Genomic DNA, 25,279 nt, shown 5'->3' with positions numbered 1-25,279 from the left:
TGTACATTGGGCAGGTTTAGGAATTACACCAGAATATATTATTGATGTATTGCTTTGCAGGCCATTTCCATGGAGAAGGCACACAGTTTAAGTACAAAGCTTTCTGGCAAGCTTCGTGAAGTTTAAAGAGTTCAGAGTTCAGAGGGACCTAAGAGAGGAGAAGCAGTTAGATGAAGATTTAGGACAGAGATGATAAAATGGGTTGAGGTTGGATTACTACCAAGGGCTGGTAACATATGCGGAAATATTTAGGATGCGGTGCAGCCAGAACCTCGGTGGGAACACTGGACCTCCCAAGCAGGGACAGAGCAGCTTTCACCCAGGGCTCCCTCCCTCCATCCCTCCCTGCCTCTCTTCCTTCTTTCTAGCTAGTCTGCTACTTCTACCCCCTCCCCTGCACTGTGTGAAACCCACCACAATTTCCGGTCCCATTACAGCAAAGTGGGTTGCAACCCTAAATAAAGAAAGAAGGAAAAGGAAAAAGGAAGTCTGTGGGAGGCAGTAAATCTCAGTGCTAAGAAGCCTGGACTCTGGGGTCTGAGAGAGCCGCTGTGCCCCCGCTACACACCGACAAGCCGCTGGGTGACTCTGGGCTTTCTGAGTTTCGTTTTCCTGCTGTGTAAACTGGAGACCAGGTTAGTGTCCACCACGAACAGCATCATGAGAATTATATACGTAAGTAATGAACACAGCTCAGTGCTGACTCAAAAGTGAGTGCTCAAAATGTTAAATACTATTGTGATTACCTATGTTAATGGCAGTAAGTGGCACCAAAATTTGAAATCAGGAACTGTGTTAATTAACATAGAATAGACGCCCAATTGCCTTAAGAGACCAGCAGGTTTAATCTAAAAACAAAAGACAAAAACTCCTGACAGTAAAAAACACGAAGTCCATTCTCTCTCTTTCTCCCTCCCTTCTCTGCTCTTCCTCTTTCTTCTCTCTTCTCCCTGTTTCTGTCTCTGTCTTTCTGTTTTTAAATGTACCAGACATTGGCCTAGACTCTGGGGAAACAATAATGAACAGAAGCAAACATGGTCCCGGTCCTCAGGGACCTCACACCCCGTGGGAGAAGCAGTCAGAAAGGCACACGACTAACATGTATCATTACACACTCAGACCAGCGTCACCAGGGAGACCGTGGGGTGTGGGGTGGCATAGCAGGTGGCTAACCAGGATGAGAAGTGGCCTGAGCATGGAGCTCTGCACGATGAAGATGAACCCGGGAAAGGCATGTGAGATGAGGGGGAAGGTGGAAGGTGGAAGGAATGACTTGTTCAGGGGTCTGCGAGCAGAGCAGTATGGCCAGAGTCCAGGGGACAAAGGGGAACATGTTGTGAGCAGGAATTGAGTCGAAGGAAGCCATGATGGGTTTCTGAGTAAGAGGGCAGTGGTCACGTCTCAGGGTCAGCAGAATTCCTCTGGCTGCAGAATGGTTGGGAGGAGATGGGAGCGGGGCAGGCATTCTGTGGAAGTTGTCTCTAACTTTCCCTCTTCTTCATTTCTGACAGGTAGAAGGATGTCTCTTTGTCTCCTGCTTTAGGGAATTTCTGCAGGATGGGAAAATGGAAACTGTTGGAGCCTCCTTCCTCACATGAAAAGGCTAAATTCAAAGGTGAATTGATCCTGGTCACTCAAAGACAGAGGTGGAAGATTTTGAGGGCAAAGAGAAAGATGGGGGGTTTTGCTGTCTTATTTGCTGGCAGCTCCTGGGGAGCAGCAAAGCCTCAAAAGGGACACATGAAGGACGGACGACAAAGGCTGGACCTGTGCCACCGACAGAGCGTGGGCTGGGGAAGCTGGGCTCCCTGATGACCCGAGTGTCTCTCTGATGACCTGGGTCTTGACCTGGGCACTGTGTGTCTCTGGGCAGAGGTGGGTTGTCGGAGTTCACCTTAGGTTGATTTAAAAGCTGTAACCCCAAATGTGGTTACGACTTCACATCCACTAAAAATAGATGAACAAGACCAGTGCAGTAGTAGTAGAGACTGGGGTCGTGGTGTAGACATGGAGAAAGATGGACAAAGTGAAGAGCCAGTTACTACATGAAATCGATAGAACTTAGCGATGTTTTGGCTACGGAGAAGTGAGGGTGAAGCTGGCTTCAGGTGGGCCCTGGGGTTTTGGGCTTGTACAGCTAAATAAATGGTGATGCCATCTGTTGAGATACAGAAACTTGAGAAAGTCCAGTTGATGAATAAGGGTCATAAATTTGGCTTCATATGTTGACTTCATAGTGTCTCTGAGATCTCTGAGCAGAGATGTCAAGACAGCGGTTGAACATGTGGACCGACACCTCAGAGGGCAGAGACATAAACGCATGCGTCGTCTGTCTCTTGCAGTGATTATACCCTGTTGTTGTGGATGAGGAGGCTACGGAAGGAAACAACACACAGGAGAGAAGGAGGAGGCCTTGGTCTGAGCTTTAAGGACCCTCCACATGAAATGCTTTGGTATTTGAGAAAAACGAGCCGACAAAGAAGGCTGAGAAGGAGCAGCTGAAGAAGTAGGAGGGACACAGGAGGATGGTTTCAGCAGCAGAAAGGCTCCGGGTGCTAGCACAGCTGATGTTAACTATCATATGAAAAGTTATTATTAGCTGGTGAGGATCACTAACAAACTTAACAAATCTCAATAAATTTAAGATTACATCTAGAATGTTCCCCCTTTCTCTCAGCACAAACAATAATTTAAAACTACAAGGATAACAATGAACGAATCACAACAATTTTAAAAACCTCTCCCTTCTTCATAAAAACGAAGCAGCAGAGGGATAATGCTGAGAGTGGTCAAGTATATTTTGTTTATTTAGCGAATGATACTGGAAAGAAAAGATGACGGTGCTCATTTGACGGTGCTCCTACTTTGGCACCAGCCACCACTGCCGGAGGAGGTGGTACATTCAGATTGTGAACTCAAGCCATCTCAAGGGGAGGGGCGCCAGGGAAGCAGACACCCCGCTTCAGGAAAAGGGAATCACGTAAGAGGAAGGGATGGTTTTTGTCGGAGGCTGAAGAGCCTCACAACTCTGGCCTCAAGGCTCTCAGGGGTCTGAGCATCCCAATGCTCTGAAGTCAGCTCAAGTCCATTTCAAGAAAGGACAGATAATGCTTCTCACCACAGTGAGCCCAGGTCAGCTGTACGAGGCCTAGGCATTGCTATTCTGCACTTAATTAACTGGGCTTGTGAAGCAAACATATTTAGCAAACAGGCGGTTATTTCTCATGTCAGCAAATGCCACTCAGTCCATTCAAGTTTACTCTTGGCAAAAAAAGAGGGATGAAACAATTATTCAGAAAATCCAGCTCCTGAAGGCACTTGAGATGATGCAGCTGAAATTCATGGGAATGGCTCCCCACCTGCCCCTGACATTTCGGCTATGTCTGGTCTGCAAAGGTAAAAGCATCATTTTCCTGCCTCTGGAGAGTACAGTACTTTCCAAGTGATATTTCTAACAACTGCATAATTTTCACTAAGTTGCATCCCATTTTCATGAAATATCTCAGTGGAAACCATGAAGCTGATAAATAAAGCATTGCCTTCCTACTTTCTGTAAGGTTTTCCCTTCTGTGCAGCCTGGTTTTATGAATATTTTGTGACAGGAAGGTCAGGCTATCTGAAATGGCCCTCACATGAGTTTTGTATTTCTTCAGTCATATCTGGACTAATGGATTGAACAAATCTGAGACTCTTCCAATAGGAAATAGATAGGAAGTGATCCATATGATCACTTGAGAAAAAAAATCTCTTTTGTTTATTAGAACAATGTAATACATATAAGGAAAAATATGAATGTATTCAATAATTAAAAGATTGGATATTTTGATTTTCAGAGCTATAAAGGGTCTCGACACGATGGTATCATTGTGGCCAAGAGCATACTTGGCATCCAAATCTTGGCTTCTGTAACCACCCTCAAATACCATGAACCCAAGTATCTCTAGATAAACAGCTTATTCTAGTTCTGAGGAAAGAAGGGTACAATATGGGCCTGGGGAATCTTGTTTTACCAGAAAACAAGGAATTAATTGCTCATTAAAGACTAATGGTGTCTTAGTGGACTTTAAAGCAAGTCCTTTATGCATCTAGAAAAAGAGAGTAATGACTCAAGAAAATGAAAATTAGATTATCATTCATCTTTTTGACAGCAACACTTTACACTTGAAGAAAATGGAATAATATATTTAGGATATTCAAGGAGAGAAAATGTGAACTAAGGATTTTATACACAGCAAAACCGACAAGTAGAAAAGGCGCACACTGTTACCAATATACAAAATTGTTTGATTGAGGCCTTCTTGAGGAATTTCCTGGAGGGTTTCAAACAACTGAAATGACCAGAGAGATGTGGACATAGGGACTGGCGGGGAGCACTGAATAGTTGTAAAGTCAAGACTCAAGGGAGAGTTTAGCACGTGGATGCTAAATGTGCTGTCAGGGTAGTTTTACAAAAAGAAAAATGGGGAGACAATGGAGAGATCATATGAAAAATTAACTCCTTAAATGACTGGCAACTAAATGCAGCTTTGTTTACCTTGAGTTGGTGGAAAGGATCAAAAGTGATCTCAGAAAGATTTTTAAGGGAGATATTATTTACCGCTTCTCGATCAAGAGCATCCTGGAAATCTTTGAGTCGTCTTTCCTCATACTGTTTTTCTCTGAAAATTCTGTTTTGCCACAAAACTTCCTTTTCGTGCCGGACATGCATGAGCTGCACAGCGATCCTGCGCTCCTGCTGAGACTGTCGCATCAGCCGGTTGATCAGTTGCTCCTCCCGGTAAGCCTCCTAGAGATGCCATTGCAAGAGCCAGTTATCTGTCAAGGCGGTGCCCACATTTCCCACTGGGCTAAGAAGCCTATACATAAGCCATGTGTTAAGGCATGGTATTTGGCTACATCAGTTTGTGCCATTTGACTTAAATTTGAACATGGCAAAAATCAAGTTATAAAACTAAAAATTCCCACTGAAGTTTGTATCATTTTGGTACCCAGAAGCTTATGGTCCTGCAACTCATAGTTATTTTAAGTGAATTATTATCACGGTATTATAAATGAAGGGTATAATTCTCAATTTATAAGTACATTTTCAGAATTTGGAATTGCACTCTATGCACTCTTAACATAAATACTAGTTGTAAAAACAAACGCAGACATTGTCTGGCTGAAGACGGCAGCGCTGATTAGTTCTGAGTAGGGACATCTCCATACCTAAGCTATTGAATGGGAAAATTGGAGAAGAGACTTAGGGGAAGCTTATTTTAGAAAATCCAAGCAGTAGTAACCTGAAAGAGAAACTAGATGTGTTCTCTTGGCTCCTTGGCTATTTTAAGAGAACAGACAGGGAACCAGTAAGTAAACAGTGGAAGAAGCATTAAACTGGGGATCAGCATCCCTGCTGTTGCAGCCCCAGTTGCACCATGAACTGGCTGAGTGGCCTTGGGCAAGTAACTGTGATGTTCAGGGCCCATTTCTTGACAGGTAAAATGAAGGGTCTAGGTGGAAGAGGATCTCTAAGGCCCTTTCAAGCTCTCTCACTCTGTCTAAACAGAGACATCATGTGGAAGGAGGAGGTAATTAAAATTCTCTGAGAACTAAGAAGACTTAGACTATCTCAACATTGAAGTTGTCCATTTAACACGCAACAAAGAAAATCTGGCATCATTAGTGACATTTCCAGATTACAGGAGAAATATTACATATATTTTCAGAATCAAGATACAAATAACAACACACGGTGGTAAATGACAAAACTTGAACCTAGGAATTATAGTAAACTGTAGGTTAAATAGAAGTTCACCTGAAAATAAATATGAAATTTTTTCTGCTAGTAACATATACCAGGTAAAAAATAAAATCATGAACAACAATGAAACATATGTCTCATCTCATTATAAAATTCTAGAAGCTTTAATGTTAATCATTTGTTTCCTTTGAGATCCAACAGTGGAGGTGAGGCAGAATGTAAAAATGGCCACAAGTTCTTCAGTTTTTTTTTTTTCCTTCACCCTCAGCCCTGCAATGTTATCCTGCAGACAGTCCCATTAAAGGTAGAACTATTTCTCCACTCCTTAAGTGTGGGATACGGGGTGACCTCTGACTTGAATCGACCAATAGGACACTAGCAAAAACAAAACAAAACAAAAGACTTGGGGACCTGACTTTCTTAATTCTCTCGTAACCCTTGCCACTGTCACCACATTTTCTGGTCAGCTAGAAAATGAGAGACCACAGAGTGAGAAAGAGAGAGGGAGGGAGAGAGAGGAACCACCTTCTCAGCTAGAACTGATGAAAGTCTCACAAGTCAGCCGGCTCCAGCCAACCCACCAGCTGACCGAAGACATCTGAGCGAGGCCAGGTGAGACCAGTAAGAGGCGCACACAGCTGAGCCCAGCCCGAACTGCCGACCACATTTTGGGTGGCTTGGGATACAAAAGGCACAGTCTCAACTATGCATATTTTTAAAGTAGAGCCTTGATGTATTATTCCAAGTGAATTCTATATTTAATGTGGACTATATCTACATTTGGCTGTGTTTATATAGCAGGGCAGTTTGGTTGTGGAGTTGAGAGCTGGCCATTCTGACTCCTGTGAGGTCAGACATGTTACAAACCTAAACCTAAAGTGTTAGAGCCATCCTAAGTTCACTCCTCTAATCACTTCTAATACAATACTCAAAGAAATAGTCTATTTTGCCTCCCATTCGTGTTTTAAAATCATCGTCTACTCCATCTACACCTACTGACCACCCCTACCTTACAGTGGCAGCATCAGCCCCTCCTTACCACGCCTTTCCTCCAGCTCTTCTCTAGAACCTATTTTCCAAAAAAAGTCAAAGTGATCTTTCTAACCTTAAATCTCATCATTCACTCACACAATTACACCTCTTTATGAATTACTAGCAAGACAGCGACCCGACCACAAGTCTCTGGATCTCCTAACACAAGCCCGACTAAAACAAGAGTTTATAAACTCCAGGGGGAAATGGCAACAACCTGGAAGCTAGAGAAGACATTATGAGCTGTTTCTGATAGATTCAGTGCAAATGGAGCCGGAATCAAAGCATCTAGGGCTGACATGAGATCTGCGCTATGCTCTCAAAAAGCAGTGCATGCTTGAGGGAAGCAGAGGAAATCCTAGCCCTGACAAATACCATTTTCTCTTTGGAGGAGAGAAGGGTGGATGGGAAAACAGGCCATGCTGCACATGGGAATTTCCCATTCCACCAGTGGGGAGCAGTGGTACTCGTGTCAGCTGCACATGGAGGTAGGGCCGAGGTATTTACATTCCTGTTTCCTGGTGATGCTGATGCCGATGGTCCCAAAACACACTCTGAGGACCACTGCAGTAGACCAAAATGAGAGTGCTAAGAACTTTTCCATGTGGTTTTCATTAAAAAGTTCCCTTTTTGATAATCTCAATAGACAGAAAAAACATTTGAAAAGATTCAGTATCCTTTCATGATAAAAATTCTCAACAAACTAGGTATAGAAGGAATATAACTCAACATAATACAGATCACATATGGTAAGCCCATTGTTCACATCATACCTAATGATATGATGCTAAAAGCTTTCAGATTTTCACCATTCCCCTAAGATCAAGAATAAGACAAGGATGCCCACTCTCACCACCTCTACTGGTTCTGGAAGTCCTAGCCAGGGGAACTGGCAAGAAAAAGAAAGTAAAGGCATCCAAATTGGAAAGGAAGAAGTAAAGCTGTTTCTGTTTGCAGATGACATGATCTTACACATAGAAACTCTAAAGACTCCAACAAAGAAATGTTAGAACTAAAAACAAATTCAGAAAAGTTCAGGATACAAAATAACACATTAAAATCATCTGTGTTCCTACACACTAACAATGAATTATCAGAAATGAAATTAAGAAAACAATCTCAGAGGGTGTGAAGGAAAGAGAAAAGAGAACCCTCCTACACTGTTGGTGGGAATGTAAATTGGTACAGCCACTATGGAAAACAGCATGGAGGTTTCTTAAAAAACTAGAAACAGAGTTACCATATGATCTAGCAATCTCATTCCTGGCCACATATCTGGAAAAGATGAAAATTCTAATTCAAGAAGATATATGCATCCCAATGTTCATAGTAACACTATTTACAATAGCCAAGACATGGAAGCAACCTAAATGTTCTTCAACAGATGACTGGATAAAGAAGATGTGGTATATAGATATATGGAAAACAGTATAGTGCTTACTCAAAAAATTAAACATAGAAAATTAAACATACGATCCAGCAATCCTACTTCTGGGTATATCTCCAGAGGAAATAAAATCAGTATCTCAAAGAGATGTCTGTACCCCATGATCACTGCAGCACTATTCACAATAGCCATGATATGTAAACAGCCTAAGTGTCCATTGATGGGTGAATAGATATACATATATATACAGATATATATAGATGTATCTCACATATATAATATATATAATGGAATATTATTCAGCCTTCAAAAAGAAGGAAATCTTGTCATTTATGACAACATGGATGAAACTGGAGGACACGATGCTAAGTGAAATAAGCCAGACATAAAAAGACAAATATTGCATGATCTCACTTAAATGTGGAATCTAAAAAAGTTGATCTTATAAAAGCAGATCTTAGCCATTTTCACCAAACACACACAAAAATGGTGACATATTTTTTGGTGAGGTAATGGGTATGTTAATCAGTTTGATTATGGTAATCATTTCACAATGTATATGTGTATCAAAATATCACCTTAAATACCTTAAATATATAGAATTTTTATTTGTCAATTACACCTCAATAAAACTGAGACAGAAAGTTCCCTTTTACCTCTAAAAGTAATAACATATATAGAGAGTTGACATAGAGTTTTAGATTCCTATTTTGTTAGTACTTTTTATTGTGGTAAAACACATATAACATAAAATTTACCATTTCAACCATTTTTCAGTGTATAATTCAGTGTACAATTAAGTAAATTCACAGTGTTATACACCATCACCAGACTTTAGATTCTTTAGTAAATGTTTTATGTAGAGTTGTTTTATGTAGTGTATTTGCTGCCATGTTGTGAAGATGTCCCAGTGATTCAGAGTAGCACATAATACATACATAAGATAAATATACGTGCATATAAAAGACCACATTTTGTAAAATTTCCAGCACTACTATTAACTAACAACTAAATATCTTACCTCTTGTGCTTCATGGGCTATTAACTGGTCCATTAGCAGTCTCCGCCTTCTTTTTTCCCTTTGTTCTCGTGCAAAAGCATCTACTTCAAGGCGCTTTTGGATTTTTTTAATGTAGTCGTCATCCGAGTAAGTGTTTAGCAAATCAGTGGTTGTCTGGCCTGCTGTATCTAAAGATCTGGATGCACTAAGGACAATGGTTTTTACTTAGATTTAAACAAATAACTCAGTCACATGCCACTAACTTGTGACTATGAAAGAAGACATCAGGAGACACCTTGAGTGCTCTGTTAATTTATGAATACAATAGTTCATTATTTGTAGGTTTGCTGCTCCCAGCTGAACTCTGAGCTCATAAGAAAAGTATCCTGTTTTACTATTCTCTATACCTATGCCTCATAGTCCTGACATGTAGCTGATGTCTGCTACATTTCAAATGATATGCTAAGAAGCACCTTATGAGTGTAATACAATTTTAAAAAATCACACACTGAAATTCTGGCTATTTTATCAGCAGGGGCTCAGTCTTCAGTTGTATTCTCTCAGAGTCGTTGAGTAGAAATTATGTAGCTACCAGAGACTCAGTAAGATAAAAGTATAACCCTATTTATTTATTAAGATTTAGTACAATTAAGTATTTATGAAAATGGTGTGACATAATTTTTTAGATCATTTATCAAAATTCTTACTATATTTTAACTTTCGTGTGTTGTTTAAACGAGTCTGCCTTGGATTGAGCATGGGTTAATAGCTCTCTCAACACTGTATTTGTGCTGCCAACAATATACTTAAGATGCTGCTTCTCCATTATTTATCAATCAGTCTGTCCGTCCGTCTATATACACATCCATCTGCTGTCATGCCAGTTAAGGTCTGATGAAAGCTACATGACATTTACTTGAATAAATATTCATTTTACAAGATGTGAGTTTCTTGAGGGCAATAATTATGTTTTCTTTATATCTGTTTGCTTGTCAGGGCTCCATAGAATTAATAATTATATGTGTATGAATTATTAGTGATAGGAACTGTGGCCAAATTTGTATATATTAAAAAGGCAGTTGTTAGAAAGAGCTTAAGGTAAACCTATGAATCCCAATGTTAAATTACAGCAGCCAACAGTTTCAGCTAAAGAAATAAATAGCAGACAGCATTTATTATTTGTCTTAAAGAAACATAGTAATAGAACATGTAGGGGAAAACCAGCAGTGGGAACTCTTACATTGCTCTCACTGAGACATCATTTTTCTCTCACAAAAGAAAAAAGATGGACATCCCTGAGAAAGTGTTTCAGGAGCCGGCTGAAAAACTTCAGTAAAGTTTCTGGAAGAGCCCAGAGTGTGCCTGATTCTAAGCTGAGAATTCAGAATGAACTAAATAAGTAGTGATTAATAACAGGGATTAAGAAGGGCCACACTGTACCATGGCTTTTTTCTTTTTTCTTTAAAGCTGTGCTCTAGATTAGTGCTTCCCAACATCTTTTATCTGGGGGTCCATCAGAGGAGGTGCCTTTTGTGCAGTGCCCTGGGAGGGATTTGGAGTCACATACGGGGCTGCTCACAGCCACAGGTGACTGGTCCAGGGACTCCAGCTGCCCCAGGCCCATCCTTCTGCTCTGAGAAGTGAGGATGTCTATAGCTCGTGGGGTCCCCACTGGGGAATCTCTGGCCAGACTAAGTGGAGGCTTCTGTTGAGAAAGGATCTGTGATGAACACTGCTATTTCCCACCCTTTTTCTTCAAAAGAGCTCCAGTTTTATTCAGGAAGACAGGAAGACTGAGGTAAAGACTACAGTTCCCAGCCTCCTACTCAGCTAGGTATGGCCACGTGACTGAATTCTGGCCACTGAGATGTAAGCAGAAATGTTATAGGGCACTTCTGGGAAGGCTCCTAGAAGGAGCTGTTGCAGATTGGACATACCCACTTCTTGTCTATCCTCCTTCCTGATGCTGGAACATGGGCCAAATGGCCAGAGCCCCAGAAGTTGTCTTATATTGCGAGTGTGACTCTGAGGATAAAAACCACACATCAGGACAGCGGAACTAAAGGGAACACTCAGTCCTTGATGACCTCGGAGTGGCAACACACGCCCTGGGCTGCTGATACTCTGATTTCTATTACAGGAGAGAGAAGTAGACTTCTAACTAATTTCACCCAGTCTTGTTTCAGGGTTTCCAGCCTAGGTTCAGGTTGGGTTGGGGAGGCAATGAGGTTCAGGGTGAAGGTCTGCAGCTGTATTGTGTGGGGAGGATCTTTAAAACATTTAGTCACTGACATTGTGAGGATTTTAATCAATCAAAATGGATGCTGGTGCAGGGGCTGGAAGATGCTGCTGTGCTTGGTGTTAATTCTGGCTGCTAAATTGTGTGGAAATCAAGGCGTCCCAGGAAAGGGGCTGGGTGTGGAGCTACAGAGAAAACCATTCACCAAAAGTAATAAGGTATTTGAGTATTTTAAGATGGTCATTCTGGTGGGCATCACCTGTTTATGACTCCAGAGCAGGTGGCTGGTGAGATGAGTGAAGGATGGAAGAAATGGAGTGGTTGGATGGGCTAAGGTCAGGGTGGGCGTGGTGGGGTCAGGCAGCAGCTGCACAGGTAGGCAGGCCTGGATTGTGGTTATTTTAGGAATCAGGGAAGCACTGACAAGTGCGGGCAGGGTCAGAGCAGGGCATCAGGAGTCTCCGTGAAGGGGAGGAGGAAAGGTAATTCAAGCATGTCCTTTATTTTGCTTCATTTTCCTTTCACACCTGACATCCTCACCATTTCTTCTTCAAGCTTCTTATTCCTCTGCATTTGACTCTATTTCCATCCCTCAGAAATATTAATGTGGAACCAAAGTGTACCATTTGGGTCTTTTTTTCTTCTTTAATAGAGATTTATTTCTTATTCTATAAAACGTAAATGAACAGAGTTTAGATAGTTTCCTTTAAAAATTTAGAAAAACTCAAGTTGCTCCTAAATAAGCAGGCTCTGATCAATTATTCTCTGTGAGTCAATGACCCTAAAAGGAAACAACAGGGGAAAAGACCTTCGTATTTAGGAAAAAGGAGCCTGTTAACCAGGCATTTTTTGTAATGAACTGACTTAACTGTCTGTCTTAGTGACATTCACTCAACAAAATCATTCAACAGTTTTTTTATTGCTGGCCCCAGTGCTAAATGCTGAGGCTACAACATGAGAGTAACCAGAGGCTAATAAAGGCTTTATTGTGACAAATTTAAATTAATGGTAACTTGAAAAAATTTTAGTGAATGTTTAAAAAATGTGTGAATTTAGAAGTGTTTTTAAATATAGCACAGAAAAATAAATTAACTTCACATCTCACAATAGCCACTTTCCCTCTTGATCTTTATAAAAGTAGGTAATGAACAATTAATCTGAATTTTAACTCATTTATCTTCCTTAAGACACTCTCTTAATGAAGATTCTACAAAGTGAAAACATCTTTGGAACAGCTATTTCAGGTAAACTATTTCTAAATATTCACAATTAAAGGAGAACAGGGAGAACAGAATGCAGGTTTGTGATTATTAAAACAATTTTCATCCCACCTTTCTTTTGCCTGGAGATCCTTTTTTATCAATGCTTCAAAATTCTTAATTTCATTGGCAACATCCTTTAAAGAAAAGTCATTTTCAGTATCTCTAAACAGCAGCGAACATTTTCATTTACAATATCCATTCAGATTTAAAAAATGATATGCACTAATAATTCAAGCTGATCAGGAGGTAAGATCTGAAAAGCTGCATTCTAGAATCTTCTTCTATACTGTTTTGTTACTGTTAGACTAGGCTAAATGCACCTAAAAGAAGGTGAAAATTGCCTAACCTGAATCATTTATTTCACTGTTCTAGCTCTGACAGTACATGAAAGGGCATTTAATGAGAATAAAAATTATCAAAGAGTCAGGATGTGCATTTTTAATTGCAATTCTCTTAAATGAGAATAAGCACTTTTGGGATATAAATATTTCTTTAAAGATCATCTTGGGTGTTTTAAACATTTCTTGTGCAACCTTAATTTGCTTTCTGAAAATTAATTTTAGCTGATCCTCTGCCTACTGCATATCCTTATTAATAAACTTTTATCAATTTAGGGAAAAATAATAATTAAGTGCCTTTTATAAAATGGGGTCAGAAAAAAGCCTCTATAGGTAGTATTTTTTAGAATCCAACTATAGGATTTTTTAAATATTAAAAAATGTGAATTAATATAAAATACAATGGATTTAGAAATCAGAGAGACCTGTCAATCTCTGCTTTATCAGCATCGTAAACTTGGGTAAAACATTTCAGTTTTCAGAGATCAGCTTCCTTATCTACAAAATAGGGAAAATAGTATCCTACTTTGGGAGTTATTTACAAATTGAAGATAATGTGAAGTGACTAACCCACAGCCTGACATGTAGCAGGTAATTAGTAAATGGTAGCTATTAATCTTTTTTCTTAAGTCAAGGGAGAGAATATCATTAACAATCGTTATAGCAGGATGCAGTGGAGATTGCAGGACTTAGCATCAAAATGTAGCATTGCTCCCCTGTGAAATATAGTCAATTCCTTTTGATTGACAGTTGGTATAGTCTAGCAGAATATCACTAGTGTAGGTATTTTAAATTTAAATATCCCGATAGCAAGCAGACTACTTAAACATTTCTGGGATTCATAGAAAAATAGTGCAGCATGGTTAGGAGGTATAAAGTAAAAGTAGACAGGAGGAATGGCACATCCATGGAATGGGTACCTGGACTGACCCCGGTGGTACCCATGGGCATCATGACCGAATACAACAGCACCCATTCTGGCCCAGTTTGTTAGTGGCCGCAGACTCCACAACACAGGAGTCCACGCAGGTACTGTCCTTTAATAGGAGTTTGCCATCCCTGTCCTAAAGCTACATTCTCTGCTTCTGAACAAATAATAGTATAAAGTGGATTAGATATGCATATAGTGGAGGAGTTTTGAATGAGAAGGGACAATGCCAGAGACAATTTGAGAAGAACGTGGGTAGCTTGGGGAAGTCTTTCTATATGTTTTAGGGAAAGATCATCCTTTTATTAAGAGAAACATAACACAGTATTAAAGGGTTATCACTTACCTCTGCCTCTATTTTCTTTTTCATCATTTTTTGGGTGTCAGGTGCTTTCAGAGTACGATTTGATGCAGGCTTAGGAATCTGTATGATAGCTGCTTGGATTTTGGCCATTATTTCATTTTGTCGTCTTCTGCTTAAGCGTTGCTGAATAACCCATATACATTAGTTTAGTTATTCAGTTCATCAGAATAATACTCGATGTTCTACACTCACAGGTACACATGTATACAAATTTCCCACTGAAATTTTCCAAATTCAGCAATTAACCAACGTACTAGGTGTTAACTGTGTAATGTTATGAAGCAAGTGTCAATATAACTTAATTTTAAAGGTATGATATTAAAACACAGTTTTGGAATCCCCAAATTATGCCAACCAAATGTGTGTATTTTCATTCTGGGTGGTGATACTAAAAGAATAATAAAGGCGTTCCCAGTACAAAGAAGAGTATAATTCTTTCCCAGTTCCACCTTCATGACCTGCCCAATAACGGGAAGAAAAAATTCTGTCTCTGAAGATGGTCTGAAGAAAAAATTCAATCTAAGACATGGTCTCTAGGAGGGCTCCCAGGGAACCCAGTAGAAACGACAAGCTTCCCCAAAACCCAGTTACACTTATACAATGAGTTCAGAGGCTACCTCCAATCTTGAACTAACACTAAATTATGTGTTATCATCATTGGATCATCTCTTCTCTATGTAGGCAGTAATTATTTTAAGAAGAATATAAGCAGGAGGGTGTAATTGAAAGAAAAAGTATTATAAAATATAGATTAAATATTTTAAAAATAAGAGGCAACATGTGAAACTAATCATGACTTTACCACTAATGCATAGACTAGAATTAATAAGATCATCAGTTCTATATCCAAAGGTAAGAAAATTCACTTTACCATTAAAAGGTCAGAAATTATAAATAATTTAAAAATTGTCTTAATTTCACTTCCCCAAATATCCATTTTTATTTAACTGCAATGTTTATCTGTTTTTTTTCCCCCTAAGAAAACCAGGAAGACACAGGCTCTCCCTTTTCTCCTATTTGCCTATCATTTTTAACATAATTTATTTCAGAATATTTCATGTGCTCATGTTCCCTTTTTTTCCCCAACTTCCTTTGGAGACTTTCTACGTTCGATGTGGCACTTTAAAGTGAGATGGGCTGGGTCCATAAAATTAGAGCCCCAGCTCTTGGCATGGACTGAAACACAACTTTAAGAGTGCCTGTCTCTTTACCCTGCACTGCTGAGGGGAAGCTCAAACCTTTATCCACTCCCAGGCAAGTAATGGGATCCTAAGATCTTCCAGAGTTGGTCTTTCCCCTTTCCCTCCCTCCCAACAAGGAGCTGACTATGTTCAGAATATGCTTATTTCTCATCATTCTAAATATATGAATTTAAAAAGCAATTTACAGTAGAATGAGAAGAACTATCATTCTTTTGCCTGTAGTTTACACATTCCATATATGCAGCCATCTGAAATTCTCTTAAAAGTCTTTAATGATTCCACACCCCATTGTCCTCTCATATCCTTAAAGGCACAGGAGATCACTAAAGATTTCCAAAGAAATCTGGGAAGCAGCGGAGAATTAGTCAAAGCAAGAAGCAAGGGCCAGGAAGATGTTAAGACACGTTTAAGGGGACTGGAAAGGAAAGCAAGCAGAGAATCGTCACACTGCCAGGAAGAGAGAAATGGAGCAGGACAGGAAGACCAAGGAGGGACCAAAGAGGGAAACAAGAGCAACAAGTGTCTGCTCTGTCTCCCCCAGTAGTGACAATACTCACAAGCCTTCGCTGGGGTCGCTTGTAGCAACCTCCCATCACTAAAGCATCGGACAACTTAAAAATAGATCAAGCTGTCCTGCTACCCCTGGGAATGGCAGTTCGGGTTCTTAGCCACAAGGGGAGGTGACAGTCAGGGAGAGTGGGGATGGAGAAGGGGGAAGAGTGAGGGAGGGAAAGGTGAGAGAGGCAGAGCCAGGAGTCATGCATCAGGAACCAGGAACCAGCATCTCATGCTGGATTCATGCTTATGCAATGTGTACTACAGGCATAACTCACAAACACTAATGAATTTCTGGAAAAATTGTTCTATAAAACCTTTTCGATATTAAAACATCTTTGTTCTTCCTGGAGTTTTTGAAATTTTTCAGGTTTCTCAGAATGCATGCAGACAAAATCTTCATTCATGTGTTTATATTTTTCTTGAAACCTGTGTGTAACCCGCATCAGATTGAAATCAGTTTGACGTGGTATCAGGTTTCTAAGTCTCTAAATGAAGAAAGCATTTCAAAAAGATTCCATTATTAGAGAATTAAAAGGATATTGTCGTTACAAGCATATATAAAATTTGTCTCCAAAATAAAATTTCTATGAATTACTATTGTTGAAATAAATTCAAGCCCCATACCAGTTGCTCTTATCCCTAATTGATGTAAGGACAATAAAAATGCATGATTGAAATTCCTTCTTACAAAATAGTCTCCTATATACTTTTATAATTAAACTCTTTGTCCTGAGTTTCATTTTCAATGAATGCTACTTAAATTCTTAGAAATACATTTTCATAAAAATAAGTTATAAAACCAATTTCAACACATAAGAGATAATATAAGAAGTTGGATTCTTCCTATTACTTAAGCCACTTCCTAGTAATAAATGAAGAAAAAATGAGTGACTGGAAATAAGGGTGCAACAGTCCAAGAAAATGAACTCTCAGTGATGACTATAAAGTTGGACTCAGAGCAACATGGCTAACATAATTTAACTAAAACTTTAGTATCCAACAGTAACCTACTTCAAAGCTGATGACTCACTAAATTTTTTTATGGTATCATTGCTCAAACCATTCTTGGTCCTCCTTTTCTAAAACTGCCTCAGTAGATAACGGCACTTACTCAGAAGAACATTTAAGGACCTCTGACTGACTTTATGCACTTACACATCCACCTGCTCTTTCCACAGTTAAAAATAGCCTGGCCTCCAGCTTCACGGTGGCAAGGAAAAGTCAGGTACTTCAACATCCTACCTCTCCACTTTGACACATACCTATACCTTCAACTTAATTTGTATTTCCCCCTAACCCAGGAAATACTCACTGAGTTATCAAAGAGCCTACTGTTAAGTGTATAAAGTCAGGCTGCCTAGGTTTGAGTTTTAGCTTTACTACCTACTAGCTTCATGAAGTTGGGAAAGTTGTTTTTTATGTTCTCTGTACCTTAGTTTTGTTATCTGTAAAATGGGAGTAATAAAAGTATCTATCTCATAAGACTGTTGTGAAGGTCAAATGAGAAAATACACATAAAGCACCTAGAACAGGGCCTGGCACCTCACTGTGTATGGTCAATCAATTTTTGTCATTATTAATTTTACTATGTAATAGACACCTGTATCTTCCCCCATCCGTATCAAAGAAAAAAGCTTCTCTATTTCTTTTGTAAGATATCTCCTTCTTCATCGTAACCACTGGTTCGTGCCTCCACTTCTCTTCCCCAGGGGGTCTCCTTCCACTTGGGCCCTCACACCAGTCATCTCCTGCACTGATTCTTTTCCTCAACTGAAAAGTTGTCACAGTCTCTATGTCCAGAAAAATGAACACATAATCTCACACTCCCATCGAGCTTCTCTCCTGCAGATACTGTTACTGTCTCTCCCCCTTTACCTCCACATTGCACGAAAGAAGTCTATGCTCCATTTTCCTCATCTCCTTTGCAATCCCACCACTCTCCTGAAACATTTTTCTCTCCCCAAAATGTAAGCCCTAAGAGAAGTGGGGTTTTTCCTGTGTTGTTTATTATGCAAGTACCTGACATACAGTAGGAACCTAATAAGTCTTTGTTCAGTGAATGAGTGATTGACTCTGGAAGATCACCGTGGCCAACATTAAACCCAGCGGCTTCCTATTTGGCCTCATCTCCATGGCTCTTGTAGCACCTGTTACTGTTGACTGTTTTATACTTTACAAAGAATTTTCTTATATATTGTCTTCTTGAAGATACCAAAAAACCTAGTTCTTAGGCAGGTAGAGATAATTATCCTTGTTTTTACAGTAGGGAAAATTAAGACTGAGACCGTTCCAGGGACTGGCCCAAAGTTAAACAGCTTGCAAGTGAAGGAAGCAGGACACAATACTAAGTTATCTGGCTTTCATCCTACTCTAATTCTAGCTCTCCGTGGGGGCTGAGTTCATTCTACTACCAGGATCATAAGGATGTCCATTAAAAATAGGCAAATCTGAAAGCAGGAGTAGCCCTCATATCTACTGTCACTGCTACTTCATAAATTAAATTTAGAAATTTAATTATTTCCATTTCTGTTTCGTGCTTACTTAGATAATGGGGAGTATTGCTTATATCATCAGTGCAGCGCTCCCCATTATCCCATAGGCCTGGAAAAGTTAATGCCCTTCTCTTATCACAAGGAACTACAGAGATCTGCCAACTAAAAAGTTGTGTGAAATAACCAAAAGATATTTAATGAGTATTTGCAATGTTCAAGGCTTTGTACTGGGCATACTTCTTGAACTTGAGGAACTAAAAATCTTGTGAGGCTATATGACAGATAAGTAATGAAAGTTAGCCAACAACATCAGCAGAAGGAGGTTAACACCAGAGAGTGAGAATTACCTGTGCCCTAGGAGGTCCACAGGGAGAGTCCACATGTACTGGGTAGGTTACACAGAGCAGATGTAGGAAAGTTTGGAGGAAGAAGAGAGATGAGAAGGGTGAGCTTGGGTGGGAGAGAGGAAAGAGAGGAAATATACAAAGTCCTACTAGAGGGCAGGCTGCAAATTAATGTAGAGGAAAGATTTTATACTGAAGGGTATGAAGAATTAAAGTTAAAAAGACAGGATGAAACTGTTCAATGAAAGAACTTCAATATCAGTCTCATTTGGGGACAGGATATATATAAAACAGCAGGTTTCGGAGCAGAAGAACCCAAACTAAATGAAATTTAGGGAAGATTCATCTAGCAGTTAATTAAGCCCTGGTAGCAAGTCCGAAGATTGGGAGACGTGTGAGGAGGTTGTTGCAGGAATTCAGAAGGAGATCCGAGCAGATATGATGGGGGTAGAAATGGAAAGAGAGGAGCAGGAATAAAAAGAACTAGGAATTAGGAATAACCAGAATTTGGTAAGTTATTGGCAATTGATGGATAGGAATGGAAGGAGGCATCAAAAAGGATAAATGAATAGAAAATATTAACATAAAATAAGACCCAAATATGGCCAACAGCATCCATTGGGGCATATGTACTCAACGGGGCTTCTTTGAGAACGCAGCATCACGGTCCTTCCCCTTCACCAAATCTTATACTATTATATGCTGATTATATTTCTTTATGCACTTACATCTCGGAAAACCTCACTTTTCATGCTTTGAAGTTTTGTGTTTCTCAGGGGTTGCATGATTTGCATTTCCACTCCAGTCAGACCACTTTTCTTCTTTCTCTGAAGAGCAATGTACAATTGATATAAAAGTTTCGTGGCCGCCCCTGGCTTTTCTGTGATGATATTGTGGGCCACATTCTGATCAAACTGCACACCCAGAAGGTGAAGTGTTGGCTCCAAGCGAGAAAAGTTATTAAGCTTGGCAGTTGAAATCCTAGGCATTAAAATATTTTACATAATTAGACACTGAATTAAAGCAGACGACAAATATCATAGGTATTAACATGATCCAATAATATGAATTACCTCATGTTCTTTTAAACACATCATTCCTCCCTAAAACCACTCAATCATGTAAATACATTGAGATTTTATCTGTTATCCTGAACTCCATGCATTTATTTCTCCTGAATGGCTAAACTAAAACCCATTAATTTTATATACTTTCCTACTTAAATAGATGCTAGCATTTCTAGAAGAAGTCAATATCAAATAAAGGATGACTAAATACCTTCTTCTAAATGGAAAAACTTAATCATGGCTTTGAGAATTATTTTATTTGAAAGGCAAAACTGCAATTTAAATTCCATTTCTTGAAATGATACTACTAAAACCTGAAAATAACCCTTTTTTCAGTTGCAGTGACAAATTTAACAGTAATCCTCTCAGGCATCGTAGAAATATCTAATTGAATTATATTAGCTACACAACTAAATTAGTAATGTAACCTTCCCTGTACAATTTATATTACTTCTTAAGAGTCAGTAAAGACTTTCTAAATTGTATGTATTATCGAATTACCTATTATTGAATTAAGCTCACATTTTAGAACAAGCTCATTAATTCATTTATTAATTTATTCTCTGAACTAACAAATATTGATTAAATACCCATTATATACCAACAACTTATTTATTAAATTTAATACATTTTTATAAGTTTATTAAAGCCTTACAAAGATGAATGAGGCCCTAGAGGAGTAATAGTGGGAAAACTAGATGAGTAACAAGTAGAGATAAATTGACATGACTGCTGTAATAGAGGCCTCCAATGACTTAGGACTATTAATGAGCCTATGAATCCAGTGACAGAAAGACAGCAAAAGATGTTAGATGCATTTTCAACTTCTGTGCCTCTCTATGATCAAACTGGAAGCAAACACCAATTTTAACCACTGGCCTATTTTCTCCTTCTTCCAAACATTCAGTGGCATTCTTTAATGGGAAAAATACACTGAATACTGAATATACTTGGCTATACATCAAAGTCCCTTCCCCCCCTGAGAACAGAGGGATACCTTAGACCAGAGGGAGTTGCCGGACATTAGGCAGAATTAGGGTTACTCACTCAATAACTTCATTTTGGACTATAAAATTATATGGGGGAAGATACAGTGACCTTTAATGACCTCAAATAAATTTTTAGAAGCTGATATGGATCACTTAGCATTTAAACTTTATATAGTGGCTCTAAACTTTTTTTTTTTTTTATCAGATACCATTCATTGGAAATCTGATGAGACCTACAGAGACTTTTCCAAGGGAAAGAAAACACATATTCATGCATATACACAAAATGTGTATACTGTGTGTTTGTGAACTTCCTTAAATCTAGCCTAAAAGTGACCATTATGCTCATAACATAAAATTAAAAACCCATGCTCTAAAAGGAGGTGGAGCTGGGTAAATATAAAAATGATTTCTAAATATAAATAAGGAGATATTATCGTGGGAAGACCAACATCAACAAACGTAGTGACACAAGATGCTGAATTCCTTTCCAGTTGTGCGGTGTAACTAACCGTCCTGTTTCCTCTATTTGGTAAAGCATAGTTAGCAGGGCTTACCACATCAATCAAACTTTGAATAAAATATTTTAAATTGATAAGAGAGAAACAGATCTTAGAGGGGGTGAGAAGAGATAAGGAATTCTACAAGGCAATCTTATCAGTAGTAAGAGTAAAATATTTTTTTTAGATCTTCTCGTGTACTGTCCAGTTTTGCAATTTGTCCCCCAACAAATGACCTTACAGTTTGAGAAACAAATACTGGCCTAAAATGATTAGGGTACAGCAGACCATGTTTCGAAGAGTATGATTGTGAAAGAGGATGGTCTGATCAATGACTTATGTTCACATCCATTGGACAGGCACCTGACACCCACCTTTTGATCTTCTATCACAGTTATCCTTTCATGTTCCTCCTATCCTAGCAGCCCTTTATGCCTTGTCCACTACACATATTTGGAAAGATAATAGCCTGAGAGCCACTGGTCAGGGTTTTTGTCTGGGTCATGACCTTGGGATACAGAGGTTGGAAGCACCATAATTCAGAAGGAAGAATTCAAAAGCAAACACTATTCATTTCTAAATTGTATCAAAACATAGCCCTGCATCGAATAAAAGTGAAGGACACTTCCCCTCCTCTTACTTGCATAACACGACCCCTAGAATGCAGAGTGTGCCTGCCAATACGATGGTTCAGTTACACAGGAGGCTTTACAATGGCTCTGATGGTCTGGTCAAAGTATCCAGGTGTAACAGTACTTCTCTCTGGAAGTTTTTCATAAATATTCTAAGTTTCCAATTAAAATCAGGGAATTTTTACTCCCATAGAATATCACTGCTGTGTAAGTTGGTGGAAGTCCACTCTTACTACAGTGGATACTCAATCATTATAACATGACAATCAACAGTTGTTTTTGAACAGAGAGAAACCACTGAGACATCTCTGCTCTGGAGATGGCGCATATGATGTAAATGATGACCCCTGAGGGAATAAGGGACGTAACCTGGGAAAAGTCGTCTCCCTCTCTACTTGCAGTCCTCATTTGCCAAGGGATTACCTACCTATCTCCTCTCCTCCTTGCCACCTGGTCAGGGGATACATCTTACAAGGTTAATTAGAAGCTGCCCTCCCAAGGGATATCCATTACTTTTTTTTCTTTTAACTAATCTGCTCATTTTTCACCCTTTGAGATGGACTAAAGATAGTCCTAAAACAGAATTCTTTCAGAGTTAGATAACTTATTCTTAGTATTAAGTAATTCCCAAGGCAAATAACTTCAAATTATTAAGCTACACAGATTTAGTTTTACTGTTTACATTTTAGACTAAAGGAACTAAAAATACCACAAAAAAATCCCAAAATCATGAGCTCTGGCACTGGAGAGCTGTCTGAAAAATGGGCTTTGACAAAGAAGGATCCTTCTCCCCACTGAATACACTATTACGAAGGTCATATCCATGGATTGACTGATTATTGCTTTCTTTAAAACACCACGCACCCTGGAAAAAAGTAGGTTGTTTCAGGAACTAAAGATGGTTAGTATTTCATTGTCAGGACAAGAAGATCCCACTTTCTGCCTAAAGAAATGGGCTGACTCAGTAGAATAGAAAGTTAGTCTTTGGCAGTGAATGAAAGGCAGGGCTGCTATACCCGATGATGCTCAGGACTCACACCTGGAAAGGTGGGGCAAGGGTGTGAAGTCTACCCTGTGCTCAGCTTGTGAAGCCCTGCACCTGGCATGAGGCTGCTTCATCCAAAAAGGGGCTTCTTTTTCTTTGCACAAAGGCCTCTCCATTCACGAAGATCTGTGTCACTAAGATCTCTTCCCATTGCACACAAAGCCTTCTATAGCCCTGCTAACGGGAGCCAAAGTACACCTGAAATATTACATGCATGCTCTGATCAGTATGGTCTTTTAAGTTTCTATGGCTCACCAGATATACTTTCTGAAATCATTCATTTACTCAATAGAGTAACATTATTGTGTGTCTGCTATGGACCAGGAACAAAGCCTGGAGCACAAAGAATAAATACATGCTGCAACTTTGAGTGACTTTGCAATCTAGTTGAAGAGTAAACATTCATATATTCATTCATCAGACATTGTTTGGGCTCCTTCATGTGGCAGGCACCCTGATAAGAACAGACATATAAATAAATAATTATAACTTAATGTGATTAAAATGGGATGTCCAAAGGGTTATTAAAACAAAGGGGAAAAGAGAATTAAATCTGCTAGGGGAACAAGGAGTTTAGAAAAGGGGTGGATTTTTAGCTGGATCATAAGGATGAATAAAAGTTTCTCATGGTAGAAGGGAAGGAAGAATGTTAATATAAAAAGGTGCAAGGCATAACAAAAGCACATGACATGGTTGTGGACCAAAGCAGTTTATATTACAGCTCTAGATTGGTGGGGAATGTGGCTGGAAAGCTAGATGAGGGTCACACAGGGAAGCATCTTGTAAGACAGGCTTTGAGAAAGAGGAACTGAAGTACTGAAAGTTTCTTAAGCTGATGGGGATAACACACCTAAAGATGTGTGTGTAGAGTTCTGCCTGTCTACTAACAAGTTCAAAAAAGGTCTTTTTATGTAGTTTTTACCTGGATATGTAGTCACTCATTAATTTGAAAAACATTTCCTGAAAGTTAAACATGCACCAGACCTGTGACCGCCCTAGAGATGCAAAGAAAAATAACTCAATACCCCTAACTTCAAGGCATTTGCATGTATAACATGCAATGTGAGAAAGATACAAATAAAGAAACTGACAACAACATGATCAGTGTTATAATGAGTAAATGTGAAAGATAAGTTGAAAACATTCAGAAAGGGATAAGCAGTAACAACAAAAAAGGATTGGAAACATGGTTACATGCAGATCATCACAAATCAATCTGTGCATATGAGAACTCGTGAGAAAGCAAAAAGGAGACAAGAAGGGCATGGAAACTGACTCACCTGGAAATCTTATACCTTTAGAGTCTAGTCCTGGCTTCTACTGCAGGGAAGGAAATGAAGGTAGAAACAGAGGGGACACAGGGCTGGAAGCTCAGGCAGAGGAGGCAGTGGGGCTAAGCTGTGAAGGACCGTGTATGCTTTGCCCTTGAAGAACAGATGCGAGACGTGGGGTGTAGGGCACAGATTAGAAGTTGCCCAGTGCCCTAGAAGCTTAAGAATTATCTGGGATTAGCAAAAGAGGCTTATTTGGTATGAACATATTCTCTTGTGTCATACTATTATTACCTGTACAACTAGAATAATCTGGGTTGTGAAAGAACGACTCACCTCTAGAATGGAGGTACCAGATTCTTTCGCCTTAATGTCTTGCAACATAGGCACTGTTCAATAGAGGTCTACCATTCCAAGCAATCAAAGACTAAGAAATTCTTGAGTGGGACATATCAGGTTAAAATATTATGGATACAGAGCAGGATGTCAGGAATGGCAGAGTAAGGGCCTCCAAAATCCATTCCTCCATAAAGGCAATAAGGAAACTAACAAAAATTATAAACATCAACTTTTTCATAACTCTAGAAATTAGCTGAAGGCTTGTAACAATCTAAGGGACATTTATTTAAGAAAAAAACTTAATAAGAACAGAGACCTTTTAGTCATTTTAACTTGCCTTATTCCCATTCCCTTCTCCCCAGCTCTACATTAACCTTGAAAACAGGTGACTTGCAACAATAGAAGCTGTAAAACCCAGCAGCCTCACAGCTATCTGAGAGGACAGACAGGTTTAAAGCTCCTCAAAAAGTCCTATCCTTAGAACATTAGTTAACGTTATTTAGAGCTCAGTCACTGGAAAAAGCCCAGTTCCCATGGTATTAGCAAA

The 25,279-nt window shown here is 39.3% G+C and overlaps 1 protein-coding gene and 1 long non-coding RNA gene across 6 annotated transcripts in view; one reads left to right on the top strand and one right to left on the bottom strand.

Moving 5' to 3' along the window:
* Positions 1-25,279, bottom strand: part of SPEF2 (sperm flagellar 2) — a 157,000-nt gene that overhangs the window by 118,948 nt on the left and 12,773 nt on the right. For 3 of the 5 annotated variants that reach the window (XM_074357011.1, XM_074356987.1, XM_074357008.1), the window contains exons 3-7: positions 19,618-19,870; positions 14,276-14,416; positions 12,733-12,797; positions 9,184-9,367; positions 4,598-4,786 (exon numbers count right to left, since the gene is read on the bottom strand). In XM_074357011.1, coding sequence (XP_074213112.1) covers positions 4,598-4,786; positions 9,184-9,367; positions 12,733-12,797; positions 14,276-14,416; positions 19,618-19,870 — 832 coding nt within the window. Of the gene's footprint in view, positions 1-4,597; positions 4,787-9,183; positions 9,368-12,732; positions 12,798-14,275; positions 14,417-16,367; positions 16,539-19,617; positions 19,871-25,279 lie in introns of all 5 variants that reach the window. The other 2 variants (XM_074357016.1, XM_074356997.1) reach the window with 2 other exon arrangements.
* LOC123617008 (uncharacterized) lies at positions 433-3,677 on the top strand. The gene is made up of 3 exons (XR_006725095.2): positions 433-635; positions 1,512-1,615; positions 2,343-3,677. It is a non-coding gene; the product is annotated as an uncharacterized LOC123617008 (long non-coding RNA).

This window comes from Camelus bactrianus, chromosome 3 (assembly GCF_048773025.1).
Source record: "Camelus bactrianus isolate YW-2024 breed Bactrian camel chromosome 3, ASM4877302v1, whole genome shotgun sequence".
NCBI classification, from domain to species: domain Eukaryota; kingdom Metazoa; phylum Chordata; class Mammalia; order Artiodactyla; family Camelidae; genus Camelus; species Camelus bactrianus.
The sequence above is the reverse complement of the archived record's forward strand: the minus strand, read 5'-3'. Positions and strand labels throughout refer to the sequence as shown.